This window comes from Stenella coeruleoalba (assembly GCF_951394435.1).
Source record: "Stenella coeruleoalba genome assembly, chromosome: 12".
Lineage (NCBI taxonomy): Eukaryota > Metazoa > Chordata > Mammalia > Artiodactyla > Delphinidae > Stenella > Stenella coeruleoalba.
In genome coordinates, this window is record NC_137158.1 from 71,208,957 (window position 1) to 71,232,203 (window position 23,247).

The following is a 23,247-nucleotide window of genomic DNA, read 5'->3' on the forward strand; positions in this document are numbered from 1 at the left end:
GAAATGTAGCCTGCAAGAGGACAGAATAAGAGGTGATGACTAAGGAAATCTGGGTCAAATAACCTATTTGATAAAAGTCCTAAGTCTTGTAGAAATATCACAAAATTGCTGAGAAATCACTGAAGTAAAAAATCACAACAAATTGAGAGTAGAATTACCACAGTTATTTCCCTTCCTCCCACTCTTTGACCTTGGGCCTTGTTGCAGTGTCTGAGTAGACCTGTTGTGGTGTAAGTCTCCTCTTGTCTACTCTGTTTATCCTGATAGTTTAGATCATACTATCAGCCTCAATCTGTTCAGCTCATTTAATTATACTTATTGTTGTTCAAGGTGGAGCACACACACACCTTAGTTGGCATATACACCCCAATCATAGGAGAGGCAAAGTTATTTGCAAAGCAATTTAACTTTTTTTTTTTTTTTGCGTTACGCAGGCCTCTCACTGTTGTGGCCTCTCCCGTTGCGGAGCACAGGCTCCGGACGCGCAGGCTCAGCGGCCATGGCTCATGGGCCCAGCCGCTCCGCGGCATGTGGGATCCTTCCGGACCGGGGCACGAACCCATGTCCCCTGCATCGGCAGGTGCACTCTCAACCACTGCACCACCAGGGAAGCCCCAATTTAACTTTTTAAATATTGATTTTAACCAACAATTTTCTAGTCAGCTCCTTAGAACACAGTGGAAAGTAATTGGGTTAATGTAATCTAAAAATACCTCCTTCCTAAAGTCATGAAAGCAAACTTGTTAATAAATGCATTCCTCAAGTAATAGACTATTTATAATCATGTGTATTTTACTGTACTAAAGAATATGTCTTTAGTGTTTGAGGAAGATACATATGAAGAACCATTTAAAGGGCCTAAAAGCCTTTCCTTCTTTGGAACTTGTCCATTTGTCCACGTTACCAGATACACAGTAGTCATAGGAGGAGGGGGAAGTAGTAGTAATTCATGAGGCATGTGACAACCCTCCAGAATCAAGCCTACACAGTGCCTGGCATCAGTGCTCAAGAAATTCTTGTTGAATGAACAAACACTGACAAACTCAGCTTTGATTTCTCCAAATATAAAATAAGAAACTAAATGATCATTAAAGTACCTACCAATGCCAAGATTCAAGTATCTTCCCACAAGACAATTCAAAAGAATACAAAATGTATACATCAGTTCAATTTATTTAGTCTTATCTAATACATCAGTGTATTTGCGCTTTAAAAGGAACATGAAGTATAAAACCATAAAAAATGATCATGAAAACTATACAAATGTTTTTTCAAAGCATGATTTTAAATACGGATCTTTAAAAAATGTGATTGAGATGTGCCGCAAGGAATCATAAGAAAATGTAAAAAGTGAACATTAACATGGAAGCCAATTACTCACTGTTACAGTTGTATTAAATATAAGAAAATTGTGATGCATTACAACTTTATTTCCACTGCTGTCAGCAGTACTTCCGTGATGGAATTCATGAATTTCATTAGGACATTGAATAGATATGTTACATTACTAATGCTGTAATTTAATTCTAAACCATAGCTTAAGCATTTCACACTTGAGAACACTGTACTTTTTACCTTTAGTAATGACTGCAAATACTCCCTTTTTAAAAAAATTGTGGTAAAATACACATAACGTAAAATTTACCATTTTAACCATTTTAAAGTGAACAATTCAGCGGCATTTAGTACATTCACAATGTTGTGCAATCAACACTATTTTTGTCCAGTATCCATCAGGCAGTCACTTCCTGCTATTCCCTCCCCACAACCTTAATCTGATTTCTCTCAGTGGATTTGCCTACTCTGGATTATTTCATCTAAATGGAATCCTACAGTATGGGGCCTTCTGTGTCTAGCTTCTTTCACTTTGCATATTTTTCAATAAATACCATATCCTTTTGCAATTAAGATAAAAAATGACTTTGTTAATCATGAGAAAAAGAAGATACTTTGGAAACTAAATGACATCTGAGGTAAGTTAATGAGTCAGTGCAATTACCTCTCAGAATCCAATTCAAGTTTTCAGGACTGATTGGTGCTTAAACACTGATCAAATGAACAATAATACAGCTTTAACATTTTAAATGCAGCATAAAAATCTTTAGAATTCATATCCACCGAATTATTAACCATTTAAAGCAATTTATTTCATATGTCAGTTTTTAATCATAAAACTACTGGAATGTTGTAGGGAATCAATACTATTCTCTGTTTTTATTTCAGATCTCTAATACAGGAAACAATTTTAATTAATTTTTATTGGAGTACAGTTGCTTTACAATGTTGTTAGTTTCTACTGTACAGCAATGTGAATCAGCTGTATGTATACATATATTTATTAGGAATCAAATATTCTAGACAATGTATTCCAAAATAATTTCCCTTCTCTTTCTGCATTTGTAAAGAAAAGTCAGAACACACTATTCTCAAATACTCCAATACACTCATCAATACCTAAACTTTGAGTTATCTATGTATAAAATAGGTAACTAATGAGAACCTACTATATAGGTCAGGGAACTCTACTCAATGCTCTGTGGTGACCTAAATGGGAAGGTAATACAGGTAACAATTTTTAAAAGTTATCAGTTGATAAAAAAGACATCCAGTTGACATAATTAAATATTCACTGGGTAATTTTACACTTGAACAGATGTAGTACCCTATTGCTTCTATTTCTATAGCTTGATTTCTTTTAATCAAATAACGTGATTAAACCTGAATGCTGATATTTCCATTTTTCAACACTACAAACTTATTTGTGAGCTGAGACTTTAAAAGAAACTAAGTTACTTAACCAAATCTAAACTTTATTGATCAAAACTACTAAACATAGGTTGATCAGCAAAACAAGTTTTTAAAAACTTAATCTAGGTTTTTTGATCACCTGATCAGAAAATTGAAGTCATAGGATAAACAAGCAATAATGACAATTAATGTGGAAAGGAGGACTTATGAAGAAAAAATTCTAGGAGGACAGCTGAAGGCAGGATCTCCTTTTTTCAACTTCAACCTTTTGAGCAATCACAAATTATTGCTACTGTTCTTGTATCATTAGACCACTGAATAATAATCTAACAATGTTACTCTGACTGGAAGGGGTTTAGAAAGCCAACTAACTCTAGTCAGTTCCTCTGCCCAAGGATGAACCAACACATATATCAACCTGTTTACCTGTTTGAAGATCTCGTCTGAGAAAAAAATTCTAACAATTTGTATTAGAAAAAGGTAAAAATTAAACCTGAGGAATTTGCTTTTACTGGGAAAGGACAATCTGACCTGATTAGTTGGTCAGTCTTAAGAGTTCAACACAAATGCAGTTATATTACTTTCAAACACACACACTATTACCACCACTAGAGCTACCCATGTAGTTCCTTTCCTATCATATTTGCATGCAAATCGGTTAATAATATGATCTGGGGGATGCTTACAATTTTACTGGTGTTAGTGAAAAGGAAACAGATTTCCCTTGTTTCTGTTGTCAGTTTGCTTCAGAAATGCTCTTCATAGTAAATAATAGATGCTTCAGTACAGTACATCAAAGATAAAAAATTATAAAATAGGAGATTCATATCACTGAGTTTTTACGGTATTTCTATAGTTTATGAATCATCCTTGTAACTCATTTCTTTGTAGTTTATTAATGAAAAGTTACTCCCCACATAATACACTGGAATGTCAAACATTCTGAATACAAGATGTCAGTTTTGAAATGTTCTAAGGTAAAATAGCACTTCGAGAGGTATCTCCATTAGTATATCTCAAGATGTATTAAAATCCACTTGGCCGATTTATGGAGATAACACATGCAAATAAATATATGTATAAACAATACATTTATAGATTTTACCAATCACAGACGCAATAAAATACTTGTAAAACTTCAGCAAAAGTTCCTATTTTTACAAAGGATTTTCAGAACAGCATACGGTACTTAATTTCTACTTTGTTTCCTTTTGGTATTACCCAGTAACTCTTTCCAAAACACTTATTAGTAATCAAATATTCTAGGCAACAATATTTTCCAAAATAATTTCCCTACATCTAAACTTCCCTTCTCTTTCTGCATTTGTAAAGAAAAGTGAACTGTGTCCAAAACACTCATCGGTACTTAAACTTTGAGTACCTAGGTTTTTTCATCCATACAACGGAAACTTAAAACTTACTTTGATCTTTTAAATCAAGGAAATTTGTGAAAAAGGTGACTTTAAAAGAAACCATTCTTCCTCTCCCCTTATTTTATTTAAAACGGAGTTTACAAGCATTAGCCTTTACTTGTACATCTTGAACGTTTTTGTTTGGAAATCAGATTTAGATCAAATCCTAAAAAAACCCATCACTGAATTATTTTAAACACAATGGATGAGTCACTGATTAATTTTCTTTAAAGGTTATCACTAATACACTCTTGCTTTCTAGGCCTCACAAGCATGTTAAGACTACTAAGAGCTATATTTAGATAACCAGCCAAACACACATCAGAGAAATTATTTCCATCAGAAGGCTTTATCCAGCCTTTTGAGAGAACGAAGGCCAATCGCTTTCTTTCTACTGTAATTCTAAACACCCACCTCTGCAGGTGTCAATTTTATCACTTTCCAATGTGGTATGTCACGCATGAAACAAACATATTTTTTAATGTTTGTATAACTATTCCTTAGAAAATTTTTAAAATAAATAAGCTCCATGTCTTTTTAGGTTGGGATGCAAAACATGAAATCTGTTTTGCTTCTGAACACCAAAACCTACCTTCAAATTGCCAGAGATTAAAAACCTGCTATTAATATGGCAGTATAAACTACCATATCTTCAAGGATTCCAATGTTAAGGGATAGTTAGTTAATTATAGCAACAACATTGTTGGGACATGTAGCACAGGGTCAAAGACCAAAAAAGATTCTATACTACTGATAAACCAGAAACCCAATCTTTAATACCTCTTATTGACAGTGTTGAAAGAATTCCTACAGAATTCTTGTAGAACTTAATCCAGTATCGTTTTACCTCTACTCTATCCTAGAAATCTAATATGTTCACATGATTCTGAAACCACTCAACAAGAGAATGAATGATGACTAGGCTAAATGTTAGTGCTAATGAACAATCTGCAATTAACCTTGACCAGAAGAAACACTAGTGAAATACTAAATTTACTAGTAAATACTAGCTTTTTAAAAGAATGTCCAACAACCATGGTACCTAATGTATTTTGTCATATGGCTGTAACATTGAGACAACATATATCATTAAATTTGATCATTTAGGTAATACTAATAAATTACTATTACTCTTAATTTTGGATCATACATGTACCTACATGCACACATACATCTGTACCAGTAACACATCATTCAGGAGAAGAGCTGGCATAGTCCCAGGCTTTCCTCTAAATTCTCATACTTTACCATGCATCAGAATCACTTGGGGAGGCCTTTGTTAACAGACTGTTCCCACCCCACAGTTTCTGATTCTCTAAGTCTGTGAAGGGACGCAAGAATTTGCATTTCTAACAAATTCCCAGATGACGCTGACGGTCCAGGGACCACACTTTGGGAACCACTACTCTAAGTGAACTGTGATTCTCAGAAGCTACAGAAAGAGAGGACAGAGAGAGAGAGAGAGAGAGGGAGAGAGAGAGAGAGATAGGGTGGTGGGGGGGGGCGGGGAGCATTGAGATTAAGCTAATAGGCAGTTCTGGGGAAAAAGGCAGAGGAGAAAAGTGAATTCAGATATTTCCCTCCTTCCTAATACCTGCCCTTTATCTTGCTGGTTAGTAAAGACTAAAGTATCAACAAAGGCTTCTCAAATGACAACTAACTTGGCCAAAACACAAACCTTTTCATGCTTAAAAGGTTAGATAGATTGTTCCCATTAAAAGTTTTAGAAAAATAGTATTGCCAGAAACTCTTCAGCCTTTCAATACCCCTAGGTGGGACTACTTTCAAGAAGACACTGACGGGGCAGAGAAAGCTAACTGATGAGTTTTCTATATTAAAAAAAAAGTTAATGTTCACCAGTAAAACACGGGTGAGCAATGACAATCAACAAGCAACTCCTACAACGTGCAGAAAATCCCCACTACAGAAACAATATGACTATGTTTGGAATTTGTCACGCAAGGATTAAAATTTTATTTAAATATAAGTTTTTTCTTTTTAAGTTACTGAGCCATATAAAGGAAAATATTAATTTTATTAGAATTTGAACAAATGCTGCACAAAGAAAACATTTTAACAAAATAGTATGGTGGCATAAACAAAAAAGAAAACAGCCAAAGACGTGTAAAAGAAATAAAAGGTAGAAAATGTTAAATATCTCATGATCCAGTGTGGAAACATGGAGTCTAAACTTAAAAAACAAGGATTTTAAAAAAGCACAACCATAAAACAAAAAGTTAATGTTTGTGCTATCCTAACCAGACACATTCTTCAGCAAAACTTTAAAAGGCAGAGTTATATTTTACAGTATTTGTATCTTATTTCTGACTTTTTCACAGAAAGAGACTGTTTATGTAAATTCAAATCTCACAGTTGAAATAGTTGGTTTAAGCACTAAGAAATAAATATTCTTCTAATTAAAATGACAGGTGAGGCAAAACAATTGATTAGTCTTTAACGCTGTGCTTTTCAACTGTAATGAGGCCTTGATCCAACCAAAACAAGTCTTAAAGCAATTCAGAATTCTTTTGTAATGCCCAAGGAACGGCTCTGCCCTGCCCGATTGCCATACATGGGAATCAAGAACCTAGTTAATAGAGCATTCTCAGGGACAAATGTAGGAAGAGAAGACAAAATAGTTTTGAAGTTTTTTTAGCAAAGTAACTTGTAACCATTTCAGACTACCAAATGCCACAAGTTACCTAAATTATTTAAGTACAAGTCTCCATTTTTGCAATTTATTTCTTAATACTGATATACTCATTTTTCTAAACTGACCATATCAGGTTAATAACAGTATAAATCAATTTGAAAACTATAATAAAATACCTCAAGAATAGGTCTTTGAATATCTTTCTGTTGTATTTTGGTTTTACACAAAGATGCAATTCTTACTTTTTTGGTAGAGAAGTCTATGGAATATTAACCTGCAAATGTTTTAAAGAGACTGTCAACCAAGACAGGTTTCTGCGTTTCATGATTGTCATCTTACAAAGATAGCAAGTGTCACATTTTAAAATGTCTTAAAACAACATAATTGTGATTTTTATAAACATCAAAAGGCAAAAATTTTAAACACTTGTGATAAAAAGTTAAGCCCTTTGCATTCTGAATATCTGAAATTTATTCACGGAATATGCCCAATTCAATTCAAACTTAAGATGAGGTATACAGTCATCTCTCAGGATCTGCAGAAGATTGGTTCCAGGACCCCGCTACGGTCCCAAAAGTCACAGATGTTCAAGTCCCTTACATAAAATGGCATAGTATTTGCACATAACCTACGCATACTTCCCATATACTGGAAATCATCTCTAGATTATTTATAGTACCTAATGCGATATAAACGCTATGTAAGTAATTGTAAATATAATGTAAGTGCCATATAAATAGTCAAAGATGAGTGGCAAATTCAAGTTTTGCTTTTTGAAATTTCATGGAATTTTTTTTTCAAATATTTTCCATCCTTTGGTTGAATCCATGGATTTGGAATCTGCAGATATGAAGGGCGAACTGTATTTTCTTCTCTCCAAATATCAAATACCTAGCAAATATATAATACCATATACAGTTTCAAATTAAAGTAAATTCACAGGGTTCTTTTGTTGATTTTGCTTTAACCTGTCACATAACAAAACACACTGCCATGAGTCTCTGGATGTGGCATCTAACCAAAAAAAAGCTGCATATGGTCAACTCTCTGTATGAGAGTTGTAAATATGTAAGGTGAAAACATTTTTGTGGACTATTTTTAAAACATGATAAATGGCATTATCAACATTACTCATGATTTTAAATATTATGTATATATTAGAGATCATCTACATATCAACAATTATATAAGGGGAGAACTAGAAAATAAAAACTTTATAATGGTCTTATGCAGTGTTTAAGCAATTGAATGTTTTCTGAATCTGAAAAGCCTATGATGTAAAAATTAGAATCAAAGTTTTGATTTTTGAATGCATAGGTTATAACCCATGGAAAATGAGGAATAAATTGTTTGGTCAGGATCTTGTTATTTAAGAAACAAAAAATGTAAGAACCAAAATATGCACACCACTAAAAATACTAATTCTGAAAATTATGTAGCTAAAAATTAAATCACCCTGTCCAGCAAGTTCCAAAAAATTCACACATTTCAAACATTAAGGCAACTTTTTTCCAACTAAACAGTACTTTATAAAAATATAGGTCACTTCAAAACATTATATACATAGTGACAATGAATTTAGCTAGCTGTAATCTTTAATACATTAATAAAGTGTCACATATTACCAAGAAATTATACTAGGTGCTTGCATGTATGTGCAAGTGGAATTATAGTATTTAAAGTACAGGTTTTAAAACTGAGCGAAGTGAACGTCCTTCTTTAGTGAGTTCTCGTGTCACACACATACACGGCAATGGGATTGCTTCCTCCCGTTTCTCTACAATATTGTAACTGCATTTCTTCAAGTGGTCAGCCATGCTTAGGATGTCAGCAAATTTCCATTCATTGACAGAACAAAATGCAGTACTGAATCGCCATACCTAGAAGAAAATTCTACTTCAGATTTAAACAAGTCAACTTACAAGAATCAAAACATAATTCTTGCTCTAACTGCATACATTTCTAACTGTTAAGAGAAATATCTAATATAAAGTTTCAAGTAGTTAGCTACAAAACTGGAAGTAGTAATCCATTTGGATACAAATCTGTTTATCAAATATTTGTAAGATAAATCATTCCTATGACATTATAACTTCAATAAATATAATAACCAAAAAGAAAACAAAAGACAAAGCTCAACACTGAAAATCACATCCAACCTGGCTTACTTATTAAGCAATTTTATAAAATATTCAGAGCTACTTCCTAAAATATTGCATATTGTACACCAGGCTTTCATCCCATCCAAATGTCTATATATATATATACACCTATCCATAGTCTGGAGATATTGACAATACAAGTGTTTTTTTTCCTCCAAGTTTTTCTCTCATTCCTGTTACACCATATGAAGTATACTAAAAAATACTCTAGAATATTTTGTGCCAAGGTACTTTTTCTTTTCATTATTTATAAGTAGTAAACGCACTTAGTAATAACGAGGAACACAAGTGCTTCAATTTGTTCAACATGTTTCTGGAAATTTTTATAGAGCTTTTTGTAAAATGAATCATTTTTTAATTCCATATCATTGTAAAATACATTTCTGGGAAAAATATCTATACGCCATCCCTGTTTTGGTAAAAATAAGAACTGCTTTCCCTTTTGCCCACTCAGCAGCTCCAAGCCCTGAAGCACTGTCACCTTATAGGTCCAGCAATGACTGTTGTGGCCCCCTCTCAGCTTTACAATTTGAAAATATAAAGTTACCTGAACATAGGTAACAAGCAAGACAGGCCCAGGCATCCTAGCTAAGCTAATCAACAAGCAAATGTCTAGAGAACACTGAACCCGTGGCAAACAGCAGATACTCTAGAAAGCAGCTGTGAATTTGAGAGAAGCCCTCAGCACTCATTAGAGCTTCTCAGAAAAGAATGCTATGAATTCTGGGGTGGCCAGATGCCTTCAAATTCTGAACACAATTATTTTTCAGCCAGCAGTAGAATAGTTCAGCACATAAGGTACTTAATCGCTATACTTCTTAAGTTGATATCAATTACCCTGCATGGAGTCATTTCCCAGATGTCAGTGAAGGCCTGGACAGTAGCTAACAATAGACATTATAGATTACAATTCCCCATAACCACAAAACTATACTAAGAATTAGGAGTTTTTGTTAAGCTTCACAGAATGAATTTGCTGACAGATTCAATGGTGGCAGACAGTTTCCCTACTTCCACACAGTCAAGAGTGTGGTGAAACCAACTCAGGAAAAAATGGACAGCTCCCATCTCCTGATGACAAGGTTTCTTAGTCATGGGCCAATTTTGCATCCAAGTATACATCAAGTATTTACTTAGTGCCTGCTATATGGGAGGTGCTATGCAAAGCAGTTAATATTTTGGTTCCCAGAGAGTCTCACTTCTCAATGAACTTACAGTCTAATGAAAAAAACTGACAAGTCGTCAGTGAATTTCCAAACAGCATGGTCAGTGCTTCAGTATGAGTACATAGAGTAGGAGGTACATAATAGAACACCAGGAGAACACAGAGCAGTGCACCTCCCTAAGGGCTTCAACAGGGTCGGAGTAGGCTTTCTTGACAAAGTAAGATCTGAAGAGTAAGCAGGATATAGCAATGAGATAATGATCACAACCTCCAGAAATAGGTTCCCAGGGTCTGAATCCACCAACTGGACAAGAGTTACTTAACCTCTCTAAACCACAGTTTCTTCATCCATGAAATAGGGACAGTAGATTAAATACATTAACAAAAGTAAAGTACACACTGCCTAGAACATCTCAAGTGTTCAAATGTAGGTATCAGGGACAGTGTACTCAAACACCTTAAGGCAAGAAGAAAACATCAGAGAACTCTAAGTAAATTCCATGGCTGGAATATAAAGTGACAAAAGGAAACTGAAGAGGTAAGTGAGGACAAGATTATGAAAAGTCTTAAATGTTTCATTAAGGAGTCTGCCTCTACCCCAGGGCAATGGATGGACATTTAAGAAGTTTTCAGGCACTACAGCATAAGAACTGTATTTAAGAAATTATTTATTACTCTACCTCTTCTATAGAGAATACGTTGGAGAGGGACTCAGCTGGAAACAGAAACCCAGTAAGGAAGAGGCTACTGTAGTAACCCAGGAGAGAACTACAGGCGGGACTAACTAGGGAAACCGCAGTAGAAACAGTAAGCAAACCTGAGAGGTTATGAAGAAGGGGAGACAACAGGACTTTGTGATTACCTGGATATGGAAATAAAGGGGGGGGGGTAAAAAAGGGTCAACCTTAACTCCCAAATTCCTAGTTTAGGCAGCTTCAGAGATGAAAATGCCATTTTCTGAGATTAAGAGGGGTAGAAAAGTGGAGTAGGTTGGACCTGTTGAGTTCGCTGAAGCTGTGACATAATCAAGTGCAGATGTCCAGTAGATGCTTGTATATAATGGACTGGAGTTCAGAGGAGAAAATGGCCAGGATATACACACGTAATTTGAATAAATGATGGCAATTCAAACTCTAAGAGTAGATGAGGTTTTCTGCAGCAATAAAATCCCCAGAAAATATTTTACCTCATAGGTCAATACTGGGGGGGGGGCAAGGACAAAAACGGGCCATGCTCTGGTGTCTCATCCCAAATGGCAGAAGGACACCAAATCATGTAGAAAATGAAAATACACACATACCCACATATATGCAGCAAGTATGAAATTTTCTACATAAAATAATTAGCATGCTCATTTACTGGTCAAAGCTTCAGGAGAACACAAAAGCAGATGCAGAATTCTGAAAAACTGGAGCAATGAGTGGAAATAAGAGAAAACCTAAGGGTGGTAAAAACAAAGTAGCCAGAAATGTGAACCCTGTTCAACCAATGTGAAGTTTATCAAATTTTTTTCTACTTTATAAAATCAAAGTTTCATATTATAAATGTTCTAAAATGAAAAAACACCTTCAATCAAAGGTATTTGTAATGCCTCTAGTTTCTATTGGATAGTACCTCAAACAGAAGCTGGGCAAAAGTAAGATATCACAGGAGGAAAATGCTGGAGCCAGGATTTGTTCCCAGTCTCCAGCTCAAGCTTCCAATCTGCAACACTCCCTTGTACTGTACTAAACGCAGAGTCAACAATATCAAATCCTACTGCCCTTATCTCACCTCAGCCTAACACATTTCCACATCCATCCATTTACATTCTCTATACCCCAAACACTCCATTGGTCACTTACTAGGAGTAGATTTTTTTTCATGTCTCCTTATTTAAGTTCTCCCTGTAATAACCAAGTTCTAAGAAAGAAATTGCTAAGAATGGACCAAAACTGCCAATTGCAAGCAGTAAAAAACCTTCTCCTTGCTTCCTCCATTGTCCTATAGTGAAAATGTTTCAGATGGAGCCCAAATTAGAAGGTGGCTAACATGGACTCAAGCAAAGGGAGCTGTTACAGAAGAAGTAACTAGATACAGAACCCCTCAACTGAAGAACTGGAAGTGGCCTCTGTCGTATGACATCAGAATCTAGTTCTAGGATGTCTGCAGTAAACATGTGATTATGACTAACTATTCTTGCTTTCATTATCATTATAAAAAAGTTTGTCATCATACTGAATTATTACGTTTTAAGGATGGTCTATTTTGCAACAAGGTTAATTTTATTAATTCAGCAACAACATTATTAAGTGCCTATTATATGTCAAATAAGGGACTGATACAATTAAATTAAACCAACCTTTTCTTTTATCTGCCATGATGAATTTCCTTCCGGATACTTCCTTTTCCCCCACTGCAGTATGACCATTCCACGAGACTGAAGAAGACTGCCACACACATCCCTCATTAACTTGGATACACACGAGAGCTGGCATAAACTGAAGCCATCAAGAAAGCCTGCAATATGCTGCAGGACTTCAAAAGGAAGACCACTTAGATGGTCACTATGTAATCCCAACACACAGTTTCTAGCAGGCTCCACTAACACTGTAGATACAGATGGCTGAACTCCAAATGACCTCAAATGGCGGTCATGTATAATCTTTGCTCCTTGTGTTGATGGACAAAATCTACGCTGAGAATAGGTACAACCATAATATGCTAAAGGGCACCTCTGTTCCATCCAGCCATTGAGTCCAGCATGAATGTCACCATGCACGTTCTTAAAATGCGATGAAAATTCTTTTCTTCTAAATAATTGTCCACAAACAAATGTAAACATTGGACGCTGCTTGGGTTGGTACCTAGCGACACATTCCAATACTAAATCCAGCCCAAGTGTCTGAAAAGGACTTGGATTTGAAAGCTGTGGGTTGGCATGATCACAAGCTGAAGCTGAAGCTATTTCCCCAACCATTGTATTTGTAGCTAATATGGCAGAAGGAAGTGAAAAAGTCTGAGTCCCAAAGTCGATGTGATAAACATCAACCATGCGGCTATCAGATATACCCCTCCCACCTGGAGAATCTCCCAGACAAAACAGTAATGCTGCTGTGATTAGATCTATTCCTTGGAGACCCATTGGATCTTCTGCAACTTCCAAATCTGATGTGTCTACTGCTTTATCTTCCTTTGGTTTAGACCAACATGAATTAGAAAGAAATTTGAATGAAGGGGGATGGCTGAAAGATAAGACATCCACATTCCTTAGGTCCCCTAAGTCTACTTTTTTCCAACACAAGTCTTCATCATCCTCTGGCATGAGGATATGCTGAACTGTGCCATTAGGCAAAGCATTAGATGGTATTACTTCCCTAACTTGTGCTGCTACTGAAAGTGAACTAGAAGGTTCTGAAGGGCCATCTGATGCTACACATTCTCTATTTGTTAAGTTACTTTGTTTTGAGTCACTATGTAAATTCTGATTCTGCTCAATGACCTGTGTACATATATTTTCCAAAGGAAAGCCATTACAAAGAGCAGAAGTGCCATAAGAACTGGCATCCAAGTCACATAATAAATCACTTGAACCATTTTGTTCAGACTGGGCATTCTGACTTGCGTCATTATGGTCAATCCCACCTACTGCTCCTATCTCATCCTCATAAAGATGGTCCTGGTCTTTCAAGTTTCTGTTCTGTAAGCTTTCTCTGGCATTTTCTTCTTCTTTCATTTCATCTGGGGAAGCACAAAGACTCGTACTTAACATGCCAACGTCTCTTGTGGCGGTATTCAGGATATCTAAAGCAACAGCCAAACTTCTGGTTGTTTCAACAGTAGCTTGATAAAGTGCACCATAAGAGTCTTCATCAACAGACACCAAACCATTAGTATGTGGTATTTCTGGGACACTTGATTTAACTGAGATCTGTTCTCTAGGTTCTGATACTTTATCAGTTGCTTTTGACATCATGGTGGCTACTTTGAGAGACTCTAAGAGCATCCTTTGGTCTTGAAGGGCCAAGGCCATATCTAATTGTGCCACTTCATCAACATCTCTGCTTAGATTTTCATACGATTTCCGGTCTGCATAACTAACTGGCCATCGGTTCCACTCCATAGTACAGCACACCACACTTGCAGGACACATTTCTAGATGTTCGGCAACTTTATTTCGAGCCATTGTAAATGGACATCCAAAGTCACTATTTAAGCAAGGCACTCGTTCCAATGGACATAAAAGTCGATGCTCATCAGCTTTACAAGAATGGAAAACTGCTCCACAAACCAATGGACAACCTATCAAGTCACAGGAAATCCCAGGCTCTGGTCTGGTCATACACCGTCTACTGACACAATTCACGCAGTGAGAGTGCTGCAGCCCCTCCTCCATAGTGGCCAGTCCAGCTCTAGCTACTGAGATGGAAGAGAAAGAAGAAGTTAGGCAAAAAGTGGTCGCTTTTTAAAAACTGTTTTAAGGAAAAACATCAAATCATGAAGGTTTATTGGCTTATATGAGGATGAAATATATAAAATAAACATTTAACAAGTTTATTTGACATATAATCAATCCATCTTGAAACAGCTTAAGCACTTTAATTCAAGAAGTCAGTCAAAAGTTCATTTTTATATACCATATAACAATCTGCCCAACAGGCCGAACATTTCAAAATATAATACTTAAATTCTAGTATATTGTGTAGTATATAAATTAATGCCCAAAACCAGTTAATGAATATTTAACTTTTAGATTTCAGAGAATGCTTCAGCTTTTACCTTTTTAATTTTAACTAAACTGATTATGATGTGCTCCACATTGCAGAGACCTCATCATATTCCTAAAAGAGAATAATCTGAATTTCATGAATATACTTAACTAAAACCTGATTCTTTAATATTCCCTCCAAATACATAAACTTATGTAAGATTTCATCTACCGACCTCTCTTTCTACCTATGCCTTAATAAATTCTACAACAAATAAAGAGAGTAAGCCTTAATTAAAACAAAGAGGGCATTTATCCAAAAAATATAAGTTCTAGCTCCACTTCTGTGGCAGTGGACGAATCACTTACTTCTGAGGGCCACAGTTTCCATTCATTCATTCAACACCTATTTATTGTTTAACTGCCATGTACCAGACTCTGTGTTTGGTATGGCAACGTGAAGATTAGAAGACATGGTGCCTCCTCTCAAGGAGCTTCAGCAGGAGGTCAGAGATGAAAGTAAAATCATGTCACATTTTTATATGATCAATATGACAGAGAAAATCAGTATGGGTGGGGGGTAGAGAAGAGTTCACAGTAGTCTTGAAAGATGAGAAGTCTTAAGCGCAGGAGGGTAGGGTTAGAAACGAAGAGAGGCATTCAATGCTGAAGTAACAGCATATGCAAATACAGAAAAGCAAGAATCCGCAAACATGTTGAGCGAACCTCAAGTTTCCCAGTATTGCTGGATCACAAGTAGCTGTGAGAGATGAGGTGGGACAGGAATAAGAAAAGCAAAGTAGCTGTGAGAGATGAGGTGGGACAGGAATAAGAAAAGTTATGGAAAGTGTGTTATACGCTACTCTAAGGAGTTCAGACTTTTAAGCAGTTAGAAACCACTGAGGATTTTAAGCAGAGAAATAGTACCCACAAAATAACACGAGAGGGTTACAGATAACTAATGTTCTTTCCTGCTTTTAGCAAGAAAAATTTTATACAAAAAAAGAGAAAGTATTGGCACAATGCACTGATTTACTTATAATTACTTAGCCTATTCAATGTCTTATTTCTATAATCTTCAACTTCTTTATTGGCTTGTTCCTATTAGCAGCAAAAACTTAAAAGACTATTTCATCTTTAAAAACATATATAATAAAGCAATATCCCCCTTTTGCTGTTTTTTTTCCTTTTCAGTCAAGCTTTCAAAAGAAAAACAACAAACAAACCCCGTTAACTTCCCATATACTCTTCAGCCCTCTAATGTGTGTTTACTCTTACCACCACTCATTAAAACCGCTCTATCGAGATCCTCAATGCTAAATCCAAAGGGCATTTTTTCCAGACCTCATCTTCCTTAGCCATTATATCATTTTGTTGACTAATTCCTCCTTTCTGAACTACTATCTTTCTTTAGTTTTTATCGTCTCACATTTCCCTGGTGTTCCCCCTATCTCTTTGGTTATTCCTTAATCTTTTCTTCTAAAATATTACTCTTCTTCAGGGATCCATGGCATTTCTGGTTCATTCTATACATTCTCCCAATTTCTCAAAAGCTTCAATTACCACTTATATGCTAAAAACTCATCTATATCTCCTGCCCAGATCCCTCCTCCAAACTTCAGATCTCTACAGCTGCTTATTTATTATATCTCTCTACGTGTATATGGCACAGGCAACTCACCTCAAATTTTTCCAAATTAAATTAATAATAATTTTCTGGATAAGAAGCCGATTCTTAGCCTATTTTCTTCACTTTAGTGCATAAAGGCTTGCTAGTTCTCTCACATATTCTCTTCCATAAATTCTATCTTACTTCTAGGTGGCTAATGTAAACTAATTATTCCCCAAATTGCTATTTCTTTTTCTCCAGTCCAGGCTTGATTTTCCTCAAACTCAAACAGCAAAAGTCTATTATTGACAGAGCTTTGTTGATTAAGTAGAAAAGTTCTGAGTTGATATTATGGTGTGAACTGATGCCAGGGACAGAAAAAAACAGGGTACACACTTAACAACAAAACTACATTTTAAAACTGTGTTTAAAAATTACAAATGAATTAAATACTTCTGAATGTTTATCCCTATAAATTTTAAAGCTAAAGACAGAACCTATAAATTGAAGATAGACATGCTAAAAAGGGTCAAAATAGAAGAAATGACAGACTAATGATGACATTTGTAAGTTAAGCAAAGAGAAACTTTAATAAGAATCAAGACAAATTTTACTGGGTGATTAGATTGTGAAAACAGCTGTAGCTTTCTTATTTTACAACAACTAGACTGAGTTCATCTCACATGCTGAAGGTTATAAATGTGACTAACAGAGAAACCTAAAAACACAAGCAGTTCCAACAGAAGTGACCAAGGCTCTCAGAACTAGTAGGAACACCTTATGTTACATGCACATCACATGATTATACCAGGCAGAACACATCTCAAAACATGCTTAATTCAAAAGTGTTTAAAATAGCAACTGTTACAAACAACTGAGTTAAATGCAAAACAGCAACAACTTTGAAAGGTAAATAGAAGTAGAGGGCTCTCAAGATTCAAAATAAATACCCTCTTCCACACTATTCCCCCTCTGAATAAAAGAAATGATTAAAAAATAATAGTAATAAAAATAAAAGCCCCCACAGCAATGAGTCCACAACATTTATTATTTACTGAAGTAGACTTAAAGGAAAATGGAACACTATGTCCCTACTTTATCCTTCTTTGTAGAATCATGTCAATGTCACTTAATCCTCATAACAACCCAGAGAAAACTGAGGTACAGAGAGGGTAAGTGACTTACCCAAGGTCATCTACCTAGTAAGTGGCAGAGCTAGGATTGAAATCTATATCTCATCAATACATATGGACGATAACAGATATGCTTATAAAGTTTAAGAAAATAAGACAGCACTTCAGTAACTTGGTGATCCAATTTTAAGATGGTATTTGAGGAATGGAGGTTACACAACTTTGCTTGTAGTTTATTCCAACACTTAATCACCCTTGTGGTCAAGAGAGTCTTTTTGGTCCTTTCTAATTATAATAGCACATTACTTTGCTTTGAACGTAAGAGTTTTAAATTATTTTAAAAATAACTTACATTTATAATGCTCAGTATAAACATATGAAATAGTACAAATTTAACCATTCTCAAAACAGCTATACAAAGAAGGAATCAAGTTTAAGTCCATTTTACAATTAAATATATTAAGAAATAAGTTTTTTAAAAATGCAGTAGACAATACCCAAAAAGTATTCTGGGGTACTGTTTCAGAATTTAAAAGTTCCAGATCCACCCTCTTTCAAGATCGCTATTATCAAATTAAATATGCCTCCAAAAAGTATTGCACAATTGCTCACAAATCCTATGAAACGGGTTTAAAATGTCAATCCCTGATTTATCAGCTGAACAGTGACACAGCAGGTCCAGCAGAAAACTTGTTGCTAAAACTGAGGCTTCAAGTTCAAGACGAGCTTAATTTAAAACTCCTCAGTATTAACTTTTTTAAAATAAACTCTCTTGAAAAAGAATCTTAACGTTCCAAATAACATATCTATTTACACTTAAAGTTGAATGACTGGAAAAAGTTTCATTAGACTAGAAAATACTGTAAAAGATTAAATGCTTTACAATAGTTTCAATTTTCTCTAACAGAAATTCTAGGCCAACTCATAATCTGTGGCTGACAAGCAATCCATAAAAACAATTTAAGGCATGGCATTTTCACATACAATGAAATGAGACTTTGTCATTTAAGGCTATTTCTAGACAGAAAGATATTGCCCTCAAAAAAGAATTCCTTTATTTTTCCAAATTCATTACAATACATAAGGCGATAAATAAATAAAGCACTGCAAATCAGCACGATTTTAAATATGCTAAATCAAGTCACCCAAATATTCAACACAGTTTTTCAGGCTGTTCTTAATGTCTGCCTCTGCCTCCAAGAGACAAACAGACACACACACACATACACACTCCTTTACTTCCCCAACTGTTACCGCAAACCTTTATCAGCTTAAATGTCACTTTTCCACATACCCAAAGGCAAGGTATGGTATGGATTCTGTATTATACTTATGTGCTCATTACACACTGCATTTTTCCTTGGTAATACTAGTCATAACTTGAAGTAAATCATTACCCTGTTTAATATCTATCTCCAAGCTCCACAAAGGAGGCACCATCAAGCTCCACAAAGGAGGCACCATCTCTGTCTCATTCTCTGTCTCTGTCTCATTCATTCCTGTGTTCCCTGCATTCAAAACTGTGCCTCAATTAGAGCTTCACTTATCGAAAAAACATGAATAAATGAAATTATTATAATACAAGAAATAACCAGATGGATTCCAAAACAATTCTTGACTTCATGGAAAACTACATACTTCATAAAAAGACACTTTATAAATCTAGAATTAGTCAACCAGATTGAGTCAAAATTACCTCATTGTATCAGCTACAAAAAGTCAAAATTACTCAAACATTTATTGAGTATCTAGGTGATATGTTCCAGGCATTTTATATGAAATAAGCTAAACTGTCCATCAAAAAAGCAAATTAAAGGGAAAAGTAAATTAAGTAAAATTAATTTCAATATTCCATTGTTTTAAAATCTTAAAAAATAATAGTAATAAAAGTCACAAAAGGAAACATCTACCTGTTTATTGTTGCACTATTTAAATTCCTTAATCAACCCTGCAGTCTGGTTACAGGTTACTGACTATAGAGGCATTAGATTCAAAAAGAAAAACAGAGGTGGAGGTGTCTGCAAGTGTGCAGCTGCCTGAGTATATAGAGGGTGAGGAAAGGAAGCTCAGAAAAGGAAGTGGCGTCAGCCTACTTCCTTAATATTACAATTAATATGATATTAGATAAAAAAGAATTCCACTGAGACAATAAAATGTTGCTTCAATGTAAGGCTGAAATGGAACTATAGACAGACTTGTTCAACTAGTTAACCATAATCACAAGTAGGTCTATGACTGAAATTTCATACTTAGCAATCACTTTTAATTCCTCCAGAGCAAGTCTCATCCTTCTTGTATAGTTGGAGGTGCTACTGCATAGTAAATACAAACATCTGCTGGCTGATTTACTGATCAGGTGCACTCAGTTTTAAAAACCATAATAAATCTACAACCTCAGTTGGATGTTTTATTTAACTGGTTTAAAAAAGGGGGATGAGGTGCCTAGACAAGATTGAAAATCCAAGATCATTAAACTCCCAACTCAAAGCAGTGCCCTACTGATGAGTCCAAAATGGCTAAATTGGTTACACTGTATACATTCTTTTATTAAATTTTGGTTCTGACTTTTTATTTACAGAATGATGACCTAATTATATGGAATTTTGTTTTCAACTTTTCACCGTTCCATTTATGATATAATCAGAACATACCTCTTCCATTTCTAAATATGGACATGGGTAGCTTATTCCAAAGTGGAAGTCCTAACTACGTGCAATTGTTCTCCACTAAATAAGCAAACAAAATTACTGCAGACTTACATCAGAAATTAAAATAACATATATTAATAAATATTTAATATTCATACCAGAAGCTATTTGAGCTGAGACTCAGATAAAAATAATCCGCCCAAATGGTGGAACTCAGCTTATTAAAAGGGGCAGCATGGCACAGGGGAATATGGGCTTCCAAGGAATCTCAATTTGAGGTGACCTTGAGGTAATTACTGTGCTGTGAAAACAACCTCGTACTCCACAAAAGTCAGCTATAGTATTCGTGTGTCCAGCAAGATACAAACACGCATTCCTCAGAAAACGGACGCACCCCGCTTTACACAACCGCCACATCCGCATGCACAAACCGTTACGTACAATCACTTTTACATCAGGTCATTTATACTTAGGAAGCTGATTAAAAGCAATCATATGAGGAACTACCTGATGCTAACATTACCCACTCTTAAGAAAAAGACATACCCTTTTTGTAAAAGATTTTCACAGATTGGGCTGTAATTAAGAGATGCTCATCTGTATTTAACTATCTAGTTATCTACAGTGTAAAAACCACCAGTCCAAGGTCAATCCCACCTATTTCATCAAAATAAATTTGAAATTAAATAATATTTTATACAGCCTTTTGACTGATGACTTTAATATTGATGAATTCTACAAATACAATGTCATTCCACAGCATGGTAGTCATGGTAACTTAGTTAAAAGATTTATCAAAAACCATACAGAACAGCATAAGGCTGATGCCATTAAAAGTCACATTTCAGTAATATATCAAACAGTAAACACATTAAAAAGGTCTATTTTGGTGACCTTAAAGCACCTCTCTAACTATATACATTATCTCAAAATACGTATTATTTTTCTTCAACAGCGTATTTTATTAGGACACTTTGTATATTTTTTTAAAAGTCTCCAATGCTAACCATAGAGAAATACTGGATTGAAATTAAATATCCAGTACACTTGGAATGCATAAAAGTTTGCCTATATCGGAAACTTCGGTTCTCTGGTAACACAAAACTCCACCCACTAACATTTCCAGAATCACACACCAAAAAAAGCTATGTCACCGCATTACACTACCAAATAAAAACAAATTGACAATTTAAAAAGTTAGCAAAACACCATATTATCCCCAATTAAACTTCTGTAGTAAGAAACAGTGACTAAGCATAAAGAACAGTGATTCAGCAAAAACTGCATACTGAAAAACTGAACCCTTAGAAAAACCCTCATCTTACATTTTATGCTACTCTTTTCCCTTCTGCCCGTCAACAACTTTGGAAAAGCTTAATAAATATGAGCAAATACAAAATTCTGTTAATATAATTCACTAGGTCTCTAAACGACACAAAACTGTATTGAAATGTAGCAACTAGAAATTAAAAGCTAAGAAAGCTTGGGGTTTTGTATTTACAGTTTTAAGTTAATCTACAATGATTACCAGCATGCCCATAAATAACTTCATCTTGGATCCCAGTCAACAAAGTAATTTTGGAATAAAAGGTCAATTCCTTCCCAAGCATCTTTTATCCGAGACTTACGACATGGCTCAGAAAGAAAAACAAGACACAGGGAGAGGGGAATGGAGTACCAGAACCATGGTAAACAACACGCTGTTCTGTCTCTATTCTCTAAATACACGTGTAAAAAACATACTCAAAGGAGATTAAATTCAACGTGCACTCTACGGCCCCCTTCCAAGCAGTGCACTTCCACGAGACAGGACACAAATAACTTGTAAATGGTCACACGCCTCAGATCTATAAAATCAGGATGTTTCTCTTTAATAGGGACTGAGGCTAAGACTAAGATCCTCTCACTTCCATGAATGGAAAAGTTACCAACTTCACTCATTCCGTGGAGACAGTTGATGATGCCTCCCAAGCTTACTTTAACCCGTCTGTCCCCAAACAAAGCAAGTTTCTAAAGGGCAAAAGGAAAGAGAAGCCAGGTTTTCGAGGTTCCTGGGGCTCCCTAAGTTTAACTCCGGCGTCACCCCTCCCCAACACACAGACACGCGAGCCCGGGTGCCACTGGGGTCGGCCCTCGGGGCCTGGGTCGCCATTTGCTGGAGGCCTCCACGGCGGGCCGGGCAGCGGGCTGGGCGCGGATGCCCACACCGCCGACTTCCTCTCGGCGCCCGGACGGGGCCGCGTTTGCTCCGCCCCAGGCCCGGCCCGCCGGCCCCACGGCCGCCTGCGCCCCGGCCGCGGGCCTCGCACTGCCCGGCCACCGCCTCTGGCCCCGGCGCAGCCCGGACGGCGCCGGCCTCCCGGGCGGGCCTCCCCGACACTCACCGGCCGGCCCGGCTGAACCGCGGCCCAGACCCTGGCTGCCGTGGCCGCCGTGCCCGGCTGCTCCCCGCTGTCCCGGCGCCGCTCCGCGCCCCACACCCCCGTGCAACCCGCCTCCTGCTCGCCTTTCTGCCCAGCCGGGCCGCCGCCTTTTCCCTCCCCTGTCTTCCTCCTCCTCCTCCTCCTGCAGCTCCTCGGCCCGCTCTCCCGGTGGCGGTCCTCCCCACCCTCCCCACCCCGCCCAGCTCTGCCCCGCCCACCCGGCCGGGCCCCGGGGCCCGTGGCAAGCCGGGCGGAGACGCGCACGCCGAGCCCGAAGGAGACGCTCACGCCGAGCTCAGCGGGGACGCGCACGCCGCCCACCGACACTCCCCCGCCTCCCCGGAAGGGAAGTGACTGAGAGTCAGGTCCAGAGAAGTGTAGTCTCAGCGAGCGCCTCCCCCTAGGGGGTTCCCACCGGACCCCACGTGGCACCTGCCCAGCAGGTCTACCAAATCCTGTTCGATTTTAGGATGCTGTATTCCTGAAAGGAATCCTAGACACGTAGTTTTGGAAATGAAGAGAACAGGCCCAAGAAGAGTGACTTGTTTAACTCCCTAAATGGTAGGAGAAGGAGCCCAAATCCCTTAACTCTGGATGCATCGGTCTT

At 36.8% G+C, this 23,247-nt stretch overlaps 1 protein-coding gene across 3 annotated transcripts; it reads right to left on the reverse strand.

Moving 5' to 3' along the window:
* Positions 1 to 1,174: 1,174 nt before the first annotated feature.
* Positions 1,175 to 22,747, reverse strand: FBXO30 (F-box protein 30). Of its 3 annotated transcripts, none has more exons than XM_079940016.1 (3): positions 22,602 to 22,747; positions 12,482 to 14,538; positions 1,175 to 8,693 (listed from the first exon to the last, which is right to left on the reverse strand). In XM_079940016.1, exons 2-3 carry the CDS (start codon positions 14,513 to 14,515, stop codon positions 8,490 to 8,492), a joined length of 2,238 nt encoding a protein of 745 aa, XP_079796142.1. In that variant the 5' UTR covers positions 14,516 to 14,538; positions 22,602 to 22,747; the 3' UTR covers positions 1,175 to 8,489. The 3 variants fall into 3 exon arrangements, with proteins under 3 accessions (XP_079796142.1, XP_079796141.1, XP_079796140.1); XM_079940015.1 differs by lacking the exon at positions 22,602 to 22,747 and adding an exon at positions 16,509 to 16,842 and having other exon boundaries at positions 12,482 to 14,535; XM_079940014.1 differs by lacking the exon at positions 22,602 to 22,747 and adding an exon at positions 16,509 to 16,842.
* Positions 22,748 to 23,247: the final 500 nt, after the last annotated feature.

What these genes read in the sequence shown, in the direction of transcription:
- FBXO30 (XM_079940016.1), bottom strand. Translation starts at nt 14,515, where the DNA reads ATGGAGGAGGGGCTGCAGCACTCTCACTGCGTGAATTGTGTCAGTAGA. An exon ending in CATGGCAGATAAAAGAAAAG is followed by an intron (nt 8,694 to 12,481) that starts GTTGGTTTAATT and finishes ATTTTCTTCTAG; the next exon opens with GTATGGCGATTCAGTACTGC.